General features: G+C 39.1%; 1 protein-coding gene across 9 annotated transcripts in view; it reads right to left on the bottom strand.

Moving 5' to 3' along the window:
* Nucleotides 1-14,079, bottom strand: part of LOC109425117 (unconventional myosin ID-like) — a 70,976-nt gene that overhangs the window by 47,407 nt on the left and 9,490 nt on the right. For 6 of the 9 annotated variants that reach the window (XM_062850912.1, XM_062850913.1, XM_062850914.1 and 3 more), the window contains exon 2: nt 8,592-8,995. In XM_062850912.1, the coding sequence (XP_062706896.1) occupies nt 8,592-8,689 (98 nt within the window). In that variant the 5' untranslated portion in view covers nt 8,690-8,995. The remainder of the gene's footprint in view (nt 1-8,591; nt 8,996-14,079) is intronic. The other 3 variants (XM_029873639.2, XM_062850918.1, XM_062850921.1) reach the window with 1 other exon arrangement.

Here is a 14,079-nt window from a genome sequence, read left to right as displayed (position 1 = left end):
TAACCGTATTCATCGTACTCCGTTTAGCGACTCTGCATTTCCTCCATAGCTGTCTCTGGAAGGAGTATGCTGCTGACCAGAATCACATGATAAGATTGTAACTAAATTATACATAAAAAAACAAAAGTTAGGTAAAGAATATGAATATGAAAATAACACGAAAGACATTTTCAGATAGAAAGCCATACATGATCAAAATCTCGTTTGAATTGAAAAAGGTAGCATCTACGCAATTCGTGCGTTTTTAGAGTTCCCCGGGAATTTTTTGAACATGCTGAGTTTCATGGAAGTGTACTTTTTTGGGTTACCTTCTTCCACGATTCTACTTATATATCTCTTGAAATATGTTTTGTGATTCCTCGATGAGCTCAAATTGAGATCCTAAAAGTGTCATCGTCACATTTCTTCTTACATTTCTCGGAAGTTACTACGAGAATTATCTCAAGATCAACACCGCGAACTCCTCCATGAGTTCGTTCTGAGATTCTCCCAAAAAATCCTTCTTTGATTCCTGTATGGATTTCTACTAAAATTGCTTTAGGTTATCCTATGGAATCAAGTTCTTCAAATTTTATGGAGAATGATCTTCAAAATTGGACATAATGCATTTTTTTTTAGACCAATGTACTAGTTTTTAGGTGAGTATTGCTTATTTGTACGAAAAGCGTCGACTTCATCCAAATTTCATTGATTTTCAGAAGTCTCGACCACCACCCCGCCAAATATTTACGTAACAAGTTGGCGTGCATGCCTAGAATTCGTTCAAGTAATTTCCTTCGAGAATCTTTTGGCATTCCTTATTAAAGAAGTCTCTGCTGGGTTTATCGTAGAAGTTCATTGGGTGCTCCAGGACTTCCGTAGGAATTTCCTTTAGAAGTTCTACCACCACTTATTCCACGAGTTTCTTCTGAGATTCTTCTGGGATTTCCCCAACGGTTTTTTTCTAGAATATCTTGAGGAAATCGCATGGAATGTTTTTATGTAATCTTTTGGAATTCCTCTTGGGTTTTCTTGTCGCGGTTTTGCTCGTGTCCGCGAAATTTGATTCAGTCGACATTTTTCCTGCATTTCTAACAAATTTAAAGTGAGATGTAGGGTATGTGTGCCATCAGTAATCTCATTACGGCACCGATTGACTCCGTTCTTTTTGTTTTCATGGGTGTTCACTTCTAACAAAAAATACAAAAATAAGAAACAAAACAAACAGCGCTTCAATCCTTTGTTTTTCGTGGGATGAAAATGGGAGCCACATGCTTAATAAGGGAACAAATACCCTACTTTTCGAATCCTACAAGTACAACTTGGAAGTGAGTGATTGCTTCATGAAAGAAGTAGAAGTATGGTGTTTTATTTGGTAATATTGCAAACGTCCTCACGGTGTGCCAAAAACCGTTTTTAACAAATAAAAATGTCCACCAAAATGGCACCCGGCATTCGAAAGATATACTATTCTAGTATCTCCTCTGAAAATTTAAAAATGTTTCATCGAGGGAAACTAAAGCTTTTGTAATTTGAAGATTTTGAGCCATTTCCATATGTAAAATCCTATAGGATTTTCTTGTATGAGTAAATATGCACGCACGGTGTGCCTGAAACCGCTATTAACAAATATAAATGTACACAAAACTGACACCTGGCATTCGAAAGATATACTATTATAGCATCACCTCCGAAAATTTGAAAATGTTTTATCAAGGGAAACATTCCATTGAGAGGAATGTAAGTTACCGTGGTTTGAGAATCTAATTAATATTCCATAGTTCTACCTGCTACTCGAACACAAATAAAAATGCGACACGCCGTGAGCGATGATTACATAAACTTTCTAAGAGTTTGGCATCCGTTTTTTTAAGCACGTGATATTTTGGTATCTTGTCGGTGAATTTGAAAACGTTTCATAGTGAAACAAGAGTTAAAGTGAATTCACAGCCCAAGGTTTGGTATTCCTAGGAAGCTTTGTAAATCGTGGTATAATGTATAAGATATTGAAGATCTTAACGTAAACCTAAATGCTAATCGTTTTCTTAGCAAGCTCTTATACGTCATGCTACCAACGTGCTTTCCGTGAGCTTGAAAATATTTTATCTGAAAGATCGTCAGTAACAACAATTCTAAGCTTTGATTCCAATTTTATTGGGGATATGCACATTATCGCTATGTCTATGAACATGTTAGAAACACCTATTTAGTTTTGTAACAGTAGAGCGGAAAATGGAATATATAATCAAAGTTTTTTATGAGTTAAAAATATATATTCATTGCGAGGAATGATTAACATGTGAAATTGAAATAATATTCTATGAAGTTACTACATTTTCAATATACTTTATCATATCTTATATTTTCAAACCATTGTAATTTGCGATGAAATGTTGTCAAATTTTTAGAGAGAAGTTATTTGAATTTTGTATCTTTGAAATGGTGTTTGTGAAACTTAATAATATTTGTTTATGATTTGAAGAGCCAATGAAACACTCTAAAACACAATATTGCCATATATGAGCTAATTCTATGAAAATGGAGGAAAATCCTCAAACAGTAAACACTTTCGATTCCATCGATGAAACATTTTAAAATTTTCTGACGTTATGCTAAAACAGTATATCTTTCAAAAGCCGGGTCTCAATATGGTGTATATTTTTATTTGTTAACAGCGTGCGCGCATATTTACTCATATAAGAAAATACTACGGAAATGGCTCAAAATCTTCAAATCACAAAAACTTCGGTTTCCCTCGATGAAACATTTTCAAATTTTCAGAGGAGATACTAGAATAGTATATTTTTCGAATGCTTAGTGGCATATTGATGGACATTTTTATTTGTTAATAACGGTTTTTGGCACACATTAGAAGTTAGAAGAAGGTATGCATATTATTGTGTAAGCCTAGCAGCTATTTGGGCTTTGACCAACGAAGAACCTTTACAGCGGTGAAATTTAGATTGATTTGAGAGTTCTGAAAAATCACAGATACCAAAACAAGTTCGTTTCATGCGTTATGGTACATTTCCATTTATATATCTCATCCTTTTATATGATATACTAGCTGTCCCGGCAAACGTTATATTGCCTGTCTACTGTGTTTTTGACATGCAGTCCTACAGAAAAAATGGTCCAAAAAATTGAATTTCTAGTTTTGTCGTTTTGTTGCTTTCCCGGTCGATATTTCCATTTTTTTCGTTCGAACTCGATATTTCCATTTTTTTCGTTCGAACGGATGCAACAGTGAAAGAATTATGTAGATCCGTTACCCCTTTCCAAGCGTATTCATGACATACAAACGCCATTCCATTTTTTTATATAGATATTAGCGTGGTTCAAAAAATCGTTTTTGCTCCACACCGCTTATTCGATTCGTAACCAGATTCTATGTCTACTACCAAAATTTGAGCTCATTTGGTTAAAAATTGAGACTGCACAAGCCCTTCAAAGTTTGAAAGTGAAACATAGTAGCCATGATTTCAGTGTGCTATCTTTGGCGCCACATGCAGCAATGTTGCCTGCTGGGAAGCTGGAGGATCATTGTTAAAGTTTGACCAGTTGGATACAAATCTATAATTAATTAATCGGCCGTTGTGGCCGATAGAGTAGCCTAGGAGTACCAAGGGTCAACTAACGCTCTGGGGCACTTTGGGAAATACTACGGTCGATTGAATCAAACTTTGAAGGGCTTGTGCAGTCTCAATCTTAAACCAAATGAGCTCAAATTTTGGGAGAAGGCATAGAATCTGGTTACGAATCGAATAAGCGGTGTGGAGCAAAAATAATTTTTTGAACCATGCTAATAGATATATTCTATACACTGACCACACAACTCGGAGCGTTTATCCACGCATCTTTTCTCCCCTGTAGATTCAAGAGATGCTTTGAGAGTCATGCGGTAAACACAACGCAGTAGACCTGGCCACTTTGACGTTTGCATCACAGTTTTGTTATGCTACAAGCATCAATACTGACAAAAATAATGAGGCGTAATCTATCCTACTTATCTTCCAAGATGCTTCCTCGTACTGTCTGCGTATGTATTAGATTAGATTGGATTAGATGAGTAAACTCTAGAAATTCATCCAGAACTGCTTTGAGGTTTCCCTAAGATGATCATTCTGGGATTCCTCTACTTCTTTGTCGTACAATTCCGCTCGATTAACTCCGGAACTCGATGGAAAGTTTTTTTATCTTCTTTAACGAGATGTTTAACCCGCTATCTAGCCAGTTAGCTCATCGCGGGAGAGAAATTTTTGTTTGGATGCCTTAAAGAGTTCCTGACTCATGGGTCCAAGAGTTTTTTTTCTGGTATTAACCCGAATGTCGCTTTTTATATTCCTTTTTGAAGTCCTACAGTGTATCAAGCAATTGTCATTATAGCAAATTTTTCGTCAAAACAATTTTTCATTAAAATGTTCATAACTTTTTTTATACATCAATATAAAACGCTGAAATTTCGACCAATCATAAACCATATTGAAGCTCCATTGGTAAAATTTTGAGCGAGATTGAATAAGTTTTCTGACGGTTATAAAACTAGTTGACGATGTTTATAAATCCACCATAATTTACACATATAATCTGCCAAACGTTTTCCACTAATAAAAGTGCATTAATTGAACGAACAATACATAGGACCGCAGAGTATGTGGTTTAGTAGGTCCTTTAAAAAAAATATTACATTAAGGACAAACGTCTTGAAATCCCGCTTCAACAGTGCGCCAGAACTTCAGACGCACAAATCTCAAGAAGCAAGCTTCAAACAACAGTGCATTTTATTATTCTGTTATTGCTCAGTTGTAATAAGCTTAAAATAAGAACATCAGGTGCGCTAGGTTTGTTTACGAAGAGATTTGTGCGCTCGAGATCGTGAGTAGGTGAAACGGTCGACCATTGTGATGGCCATTTTGAGATTCTTACAAGTCTGTCCTTAAGAATGTTTTAAGAAGTTGAAAACACTTGGCGCTTTTATTGATCAAAATATGATAAATTTTCAAATAAGACATATGCAGATTTTTCATATTTTTTTGTACTAAATATAAAACTTCAAACAAAGATGCCTTAGATATAAGCTGTAGCACAACAAAAAATGAAAAAGTTTTATAAATTACATATGAAGATATATTGTTTGAAAAATTTGTTAAAAAATGTCACAAGTTTTACTAAAAGTTCTATAATTTCCAGAAAACTTATTCGATCTTGCTCAAAATTTTAACAATGGAGTTTTAACACCGACGAACCGACGCACAGTGGGAAAAAATATGTATAAAACGCGAAAAAATTCAATATCTCAGCTCGGAGTGGATAATTTCGAATGAATTTTTACACAAACTGTAATAATCTCTACAGTTTCAGATAAGGAGGGTGTCATTTGCCGCACGATGCTGGAAATCAGAGTATTGAACTCGTTTTACCCCACTCTCTCTTTCTCACACATTTTTGAGAATATCCTCATCTATTCCCGCCTGGTGTTCAAAATAAATGCTTAATTTCACTCGTATTTGTGTAAAAACTTCCACAGTATCGGCAATTTGACATAGGATTGGTCCTGCTCTTATGGTTTGCGTTCCACTTCTGGTGGAGAAGCATGTGAAATTTTAAAGAAAAAGGGGATGTCTGGGTAATTTGAAAATATTTCAATTTTTAAGGCCCTGTGGTAAGCCAAACCAGCTCCATTCGATACTACGGAAGTTTTTATACAAACACAAACTAAATAAATCATTTATTTTGCACTCCAGGATTTTTCCAAAAAGGTGAGAAAAAGAGAAAATGGGGTAAAACAGACCCGATACACTGATTTCCAGCACTGTGCGGCGAACGACACCCTCCTTATCTGAAACTGTAGAGATTTTTGCAGTTTGTGTCAAAAATTCATTTGAATTCATCCACTCCAAGCAAAGATATTGAATTTCTTCGCGTTTTAAGGGGGCGAAGCGAGCGAACGCTTCTATCAAATCAGCGCAGACACGAACCTCTTCCTATATGAATACACGGGGGTTTGGAATCATGCTACCAAAACAACGCGAACCGTTATAGAGGAGGCGGTAGTGTTCGGCTATTTTTCATCATGGCGTCGGGGACAACAAATTTGAATATATTTGTTCTAGCTGTCACGTCGGTTCGTCGGTGGTTTTAATGTATTGTTTATGATCGGTCAAAATTTCAGCGTATTTGATTAACGTATAAAAAAGTTATGAACGCTTGAATGAAAAATTATTTTGGTGAAAAAATTGCTGTACGAACACTGTATGAGGTGTCTTACTTGAGGTGCTTTATTATGATTTAGAATTTCTTTATTAATCCATTCTGAGTTTTACTCAGGAAATCTTCTTGAAATTCCTACAAAAGGAAGCCTCGTTGGATAAATGTACAACTCGTTCTGTAAAAATCATCATTTTGTAACTCGTTGCATAAATAAGAATTATTTTTCGTATTTGGCGCCCAACGTGTTTACAACAATTTACAAACTTCCCGAATAGAAGAAAATAACAAGTGAATGACATATCAAGGTATTTATCTTCAATACTACCATACCTTGATATGCCCTTCATTAGGTGGTAATAAGAGGCAAAATAACAAAAACGAATACCAAAACAAGTCTTGTTATTTCAATAATGAATGCATACCTAAAATTTCAAATGATGTATTTGTTATCCCAAAGTTATTGAATAACAAACCAATAACATTTCTTGTTATTAAATGTTTCATATGTTCGATGCCTTCATTATGTAATAGCAAATCTTGTTCTTCGGTTGTTTTCATTGCTAATTCAACAAATACTACATCAATACCAAATTCTGCTCAAATACCTCCAACTGTTATTGTGATGTTCTCATAACATTTCGTTGAATACCGCAGCAATAACAATGGTATTAGAGCACATGATGCTCTTCGCATGGTATTTGTAAGGTATGCCCTTCTGCTCGGGTTAACAAGCCCTGCACGAATACAATAGTGGAAGTATTTTTGGAATCCGTTAGCCCGTTTCCTAGCCTATTCGTGACATTCAAACACCATTTCATTTTTATTTATATTGATATAATATCGAAATATTTATATGCATATTATGTAATTGAATATTTCGACATTGAATTTGTCATTTAGCGACATATGTATTTATATTGCATTCACATTTAAAAACACAGTGGCATACGTAAGACCGAGCATAACTCGCGGACGGAACGTTCGACTTGGTTTATAAGGCAACACACATCGTAAAACTAACTAGTGAGATTTTTTTCTAAAATCGGTTTTTCATACACTTCAAACGGGGACTTGGACCTGAACAAAAAAAAACGCAGTGGCAATATGAGGTTTGTGCAACATTGAACTTTTTTTTATAGAATATAAACAAAATGTAGAAAAAAAAATCAAAATATGAGAATAATGATACATTTTAAGGTCAAAGGATTAGGACAAATATTAAGCTGAACGAATCCGGCTTTAGGACATTTCCCCGAATTCCATTACCCCAAATTCCATTACCCCGAATTCCATTACCCCGGATTCCATTACCCCGAATGATCCATTACCCCGAATGACTCATTACCTACTCCGGATGATTTATCCACAAGCCTATCTGGAGACTCGCTAACGGTGGACAGTTCATTACATTATGGAGCAGTTCACTACATTATCAACAATAAAAATGCTTCTTTGAGCATATGTTGTTCTTCCTGACCATGCTACTGAGGAACGTTTTGGCACTCTAACTGCTTAAGTGATCATCAGATATCACGGCGTGGGTATGGGAAAAGTTTATAACAAAAAAATAGGCATCGTCAAATTTTTCGCTATTCAAAAATAGAGGCTTTCAGCTTTCATTTGCAGGGTCCCTCAAAAAAATCCAGCGAGGGATCCCGAACAACTTTTTCAGAATACTGTTTTTCCCCATACAAAATGCACGGTTCCAAATAAATCCCTATTTCTACTTAACAAATATACCCAATTTTTATATGAAAAAGTTCCCCCGATGGAATATTTCGATGTTGGGCTGGAATGGAAGCTGGTAGCGTCAACTTTCACGTAGCGTAAAAATTAGCGATGCCCATTTTTTTGTAATAAATTTGTTCTACCAGACACACCGTGATATGTATTGGATGAATGTCGGACCAAAATGGTCATTGCTCGGCATTATGACCAACAGTATAAATACACCTTTACATTTTATTACTGAAAACAAACATCTGAAGAGATCTGAAGGTATAAGAATCTAATCCGAGAAGTATAAAAGGATTTAGTGTTTTCTCGAGGTATAAATGGATCATTGAAGCTGACTTTTCCGTTACTCACCGCATCAAAACAAAAACGCCACCGTATATGGACGGTAACACAGTGACAGCAGTCGAGTTACGTCAAACACACAAGGCTACGGTGGCGCTATCTGTTCATTTCATAGCGGTCGTTTTAGTTATTTTAGTGATCCATTGTAAACTGCACCAATATAGCATGTTTTAAAGTATGTACTACATGCATATGTATTGCTCTGCGATTCACTTAAAATTGATCGTGCTGAACACATGTTAATTACACGCATATTTTATGTTACAACTGGTTGGGATCGTGCATTCTTTCCCGTTGCTGTCCCCCACCCGCCATGTTCTTACCTTTTCTTCAAGTTGGCCATGAAGTTCTCCATCGTTACCACATCGAGCAGTACAAAATCTTGTACGCCGACCTCCTGACTGTTCTGGTGCAGTGCCATCGTGGTGACTGTTGTTTTGTGTTATTTTTTTCTCCGTTTTTTTTCGATGCTGATGTTGCTGTTACTACACAGCTGCTCCTCTCACTTCACGTTCACACCACGCCTTCTCACTTCACCCTTTTTTCTTCTGCTGGATTACTTTCCGTGTGCACTTCACAGCTTCACAGTCAGTGGACTGCGCGTCCCGTCCATTCGATGCACTACTACTATGTGTCACCAACACCGAGCTCCCACGTCAAGCCGGTCGGTCGCGAGTTTTCTTCTTTAATGGGCGATGATTTTTTCTTTGCTATTTTAAGAACACGCCTGTTTTATATTAAACACAACAGTTAGGCCACCATAATTCGGTATCGTTCAAGAAGGTATATTTGAAATCCTTAATGCATTACCGTTCATTTGAACGACACCTTATGTAAACAGATGTAAACCAACCGGATTTATTATTAATTTTTACATCTAGCAACCCTACAAGCATTAAATATGAAAAAATATATGGATGACATGTATTTTTAACAAGCATTCAAAAGATCATACATATATTTTTCGTATTTACAATTATTAAAACTTTCCTAATATTGTAAGTGCGAAAATTTTAAAATTTTATTTTTTAATCATTTATTCATTTAAAATTTCAAATTTTAATTTTAAATTTTAATTTTAAAATTTTAATTTTTAAATTTTAAATGAATAAATGATTAAAAGTAGGTCATATTATTTCAGAGTAATGCATTATTGAAGTATTCGAGATTCTAAAATGAAAATCATTTTGGAGAATTTGATTAACAAATAATCTTAAATCTTGCATTCTAAAACTTTTCCATCGCAGGTGTCAGTTTTTGATCCGTACAATAAAATAAACGGAAATATAGATTCTTCGCATTCCTTTTGCGATATTGTTCAAATATCTTTATCTTGTTAACAAGTGAACGGGTAATTATCTGTTATCAAGTTGACTGTTGTTTTCGTACTACGAAAAGTTATGAATCATCGGCTCTGATTCTGATGGCTAGCAATTCGATTCACACTGTTGAAACAAAAAAAAGCCCCTCACTATCATACGTATCTGAAACTGTTTCGATCGAATCTTCTTGTACACAGTAGCATAGTCCAGCCTGTTCGCGCGCGCGTACCGCAAAATCGGTTACCGAACTGAAGTTGTAATGTATTCCAGTCATTCGGCCGAGCTGGTTGATGCATTTTCAGTTGGGAATAAAATAAAGCCACAATTTTCGCGTACATCGCTGATCGCAGTGAAATAATTCATTCAGCAGTAGCAACAACAAATGTACGCTTCCTACCTAGTACGCTAGTGGTGACTATTATGTACAAACAGTGGAAGTATAGTTCACTTGTTGAATTAAATGACAACGCGAAAGTTTAACTCTTTCTCTTTCCTGTTCCTCCTCGTGCGGTGAGGGAAGGGTGGACGTCACCATGACCGAAACTGGATAGCGGGCGATAGACGAACCGAATCAAATTTAAACAATTAAGAAAGCATGCGACGTTCTAAATATGTGAGAATGATTCGACTCAGTTTTCGCATCTATTGAAATTAGGAAAACTCTAGTATCCAATCTACGGAGTATACCGTAACTACGCTAACGCTAACGCTATTGAAATTAGGAAAACTCTAAATTATTATTAAAGCACAAACAGGTGTCTCATTCTACCCACTTCCTATCGTTTCCCTTTTTAACGGACTATTCAAATATTCTGTAGTTCGCAAATTTCTCGCTCATGGCACTCGCAGCACTTTTGCTCCTGTTTGACGTTTGCGCACTATCGTCATCTACTCAGTGGGTTTGCGAAACACAGCGTATTCAGCATTGGGCGATTATACTTTCGTGACGATGATTTTATAATTGCACTTTGTTCCAAGTGATACGTTTGTTTGTCTGCGGATAAAGCTTTAAACACTTAATTTTTTGCGGCATGTCTAATGATGCATTAAAAATGGGTTTCTTATTTGCACATGATGCATTCAAATGCAAGTGACATCAAGGAATTTCAATCCATGAACTTTAAAATTTTTCTTGTATTTTTGTAGTAATATTTCAATCGCACTTTCCGCATGCCCAACAAACAATTGCAAGTCACAACCAAGCAAACTTGCTGAATTGTAGCTTGATAATGGTAATGCTAGCTGAACTAAAATTATGCTCTACACATCACTGTATAAATGATTTTTCTATTGAGAAAATAGTCAATGTTCGACTTTTCTCATCGGTATCAACAATATAAATTAAAACACTTTTCAAAAGTTTAACAAGAAATTTATTCGACAAGCATTGATTCCTTAACAAAAGAGTTTACCTTACCGGTCAGGCTAAGGCCGGGGTGGCCTCTGCTGTACATAGTAGCCGCCTCCATTCCACTCGGTCCATGGCTGTTTGTCTCCAGTTCCGCACTCTGCGTAGGGTCCGCAGATCGTCCTCCACTTGGTCGACCCACCTAGCTCGCTGCGCTCCACGTCTTCTTGTACCGGTCGGATGACTCTCGAGAACCATTTTAGTCGGGTTGCTATCCGACATCCTGATGACGTGACCCGCCCACCGTAGCCTCCCGATTTTCGCGGTATGGACGATGGTTGGTTCTCCCAGCAGCTGATGCAGCTCGTGGTTCATTCGCCTTCTCCAGGTCCCGTCTTCCATCTGCACTCCGCCGTAGATGGTACGCAACACCTTCCGTTCGAAAACTCCAAGGGCGCGTTGGTCCTCTGCACGTAGGGTCCATGTTTCGTGCCCATAGAGGACGACCGGTCTAATCAACGTTTTGTAGATGGTTAACTTCGTGTTACGGCGAACTTTATTCGATCGTAGAGTTCTGCGGAGTCCAAAGTAGGCACGATTTCCTGCCACAATGCGCCTCTGAATTTCTCTGCTGGTGTCGTTGTCGGCAAGACGGGCTTGGTGGTCTAGTGGCTACCGCTTCTGATTTATATGCAGAAGGTCCTGGGTTCAATCCCTGGCCCGTCCCTTTCCTCCTACTTTGTATCTTTCTATATACTTTCTCTCTGCTCTCTACATATACAACTCATGTATATAAACATGTTCATAGCCGTCGCTAGAACAGAAACGGGTTGAAAAAGCCGTTTCCCTTTCTTCCAAACTTTCACAGCACAGTGTCACAATCCTATTAGAAAACGCCTACAAGTTATGCAATCAAGCGAACTGTGCCGCACATCTTCAAAATAATAAAAACACACAATTCTATCACCTTCCCCTGGTATCCACACACCAATGTGTGAACCTTCTGCCAACCAATTCCCACCAACACTCCAACATCCGCATGAATTTGTGCTGGCGCAGAGGTATATTCGGCCAGATGTGGATACAAACGCATGCAATCATCACTTCCTTACCCCTTCCCCACATTGACCTGCAACCTGACGTGGCAGGCGCCATTGTCGCCTAAAAATAGAAGATCACCAACGCTCACACACTGAAGATGCCTGCTAGTCCCCGGCAGTTATCTCATTGGTCCTTGTGTGAGTGTAGCTGGTCTGGCGATACTGGAGTAGCATCCACGGGCGGTCAATCAAGCTCAAGCTCAAGCTCAAGCTGGTGTCGTTGTCGGCAGTCACCAGTGAGCCCAAGTACACGAATTCTTCAACCGCCTCGATTTCATCACCGTCGATATGAATTCGGGGTGGCGGGCGCGGTGATTCCTCCCTGGAGCCCTTTGCCATCATGTACTTTGTCTTCGACACATTAATGACTAATCCGATTCGCCTGGCTTCACTCTTTAGTCGGATGTACGTTTCCGCCATCGTCTCAAATTTACGAGCAATAATATCAATATCATCGGCGAAACCAAGCAGCTGAACGGACCTCGTGAAAATCGTCCCACTCGTGTTTATCCCCGCTCTTCTTATTACACCCTCCAAAGCAATGTTGAACAGCAAGCACGAAAGACCATCACCTTGCCGTAACCCTCTGCGAGATTCGAAGGGACTCGAGAGTGTCCCTGATACTCGAACTACGCACATCACTCGATCCATCGTCGCCTTGATCAACCGTATCAGTTTATCCGGGAATCCGTATTCGTGCATAATCTGCCATAGCTGTTCTCGATCGATTGTATCATACGCCGACTTGAAATCGATGAACAAGTGATGTGTGGGCACGTTGTATTCGCGGCATTTCTGCAACACCTGGCGGATGGCGAATATCTGGTCCGTTGTAGCGCGTTCACCCATGAATCCAGCCTGATATTGCCCCACGAACTCTCTTGCAATCGGTGATAGACGGCGGCATAAAATTTGGGAGAGTATCTTGTAGGCAGCGCTCAGTAGTGTGATCGCACGGTAGTTTCCGCAATCCAACTTGTCGCCCTTTTTGTAGATGGGACACACGATACCTTCCATCCATTCCTCCGGTAATACTTCCTCCTCCCAAATCTTGGTAATGACCCAGTGTAGTGCTCTCACCAGTGCTTCTCCACCGTATTTTAGAAGCTCGCTTGGTAGTTGATCTGCTCCAGCGGCTTTGTTGTTTTTCAACCGGCCAACCTCCTCCTCAATCTCTTGAAGGTCAGGGACCGGAAGTCTTTCGTCCTGTGCACATACTCCTAGATCGGTTACCACGCCACCTTCGGTACTTGCAACGTCGCCATTGAGGTGCTCATCGTAATGCTGCCGCCACCTCTCGACCACCTCACGCTCGCTCGTGAGAATATTCCCGTGATTATCTCGGTACATGTCGGCTTGTGCCACAAAGCCTCTGCGCGAGCGGTTCAGCTTCTCGTAGAACTTTCGTGTGTCCTTAGCGCGGTACAGCTCTTCCATCGCTTCGCGATCTCGTTCTTCCTGCTGGCGCTTCTTCATCCGGAAGACTGAGTTCTGCCTGTTCCGCGCCTGTTTGTAACGTGCCTCATTCGCTCTCGTACGGTGTTGCAGCATTCTCACCCATGCTGCATTCTTCTCGTTTTTCAACTGTTCACATTCGCCGTCGTACCAGTCGTTTCTGTGATTCGGAGTTGCGAAGCCTAGTGCTGTAGCCGAGGTACTACCTATGGCGGATCGGATGTCCCTCCAGCCATCTTCAAGTGTAGCTGCGCCAAGCTGCTCTTCCGTTGGTAGGGCCACTGCTAAATGCTGCGCGTAGTCTTGAGCCACTTCTACGTTACGAAGTTGCTCGATGTTGAGCCGCGGCGTTCGACTTCGACGCGTGGTGATAACTGTCGAAAGTTTTGAGCGCATGCATACAGCGACTAAGTAGTGATCCGAATCTATATTCGCACTGCGGTATGTGCGGACGTTGGTTATATCCGAGAAGAAATTACCGTCGATTAGAACGTGGTCGATTTGGTTTTCTGTTTGGTGGTCGGGTGATCTCCAGGTGGCTTTGTGGATATCTTTGCGTGGGAAGAAGGTGCTTCGGACTACCATA

The sequence above is a fragment of the Aedes albopictus genome, chromosome 2 (assembly GCF_035046485.1).
Source record: "Aedes albopictus strain Foshan chromosome 2, AalbF5, whole genome shotgun sequence".
NCBI lineage: Eukaryota > Metazoa > Arthropoda > Insecta > Diptera > Culicidae > Aedes > Aedes albopictus.
Note: the sequence above shows the minus strand (reverse complement) of the source record. Positions and strands in the feature narration are given on the sequence as shown.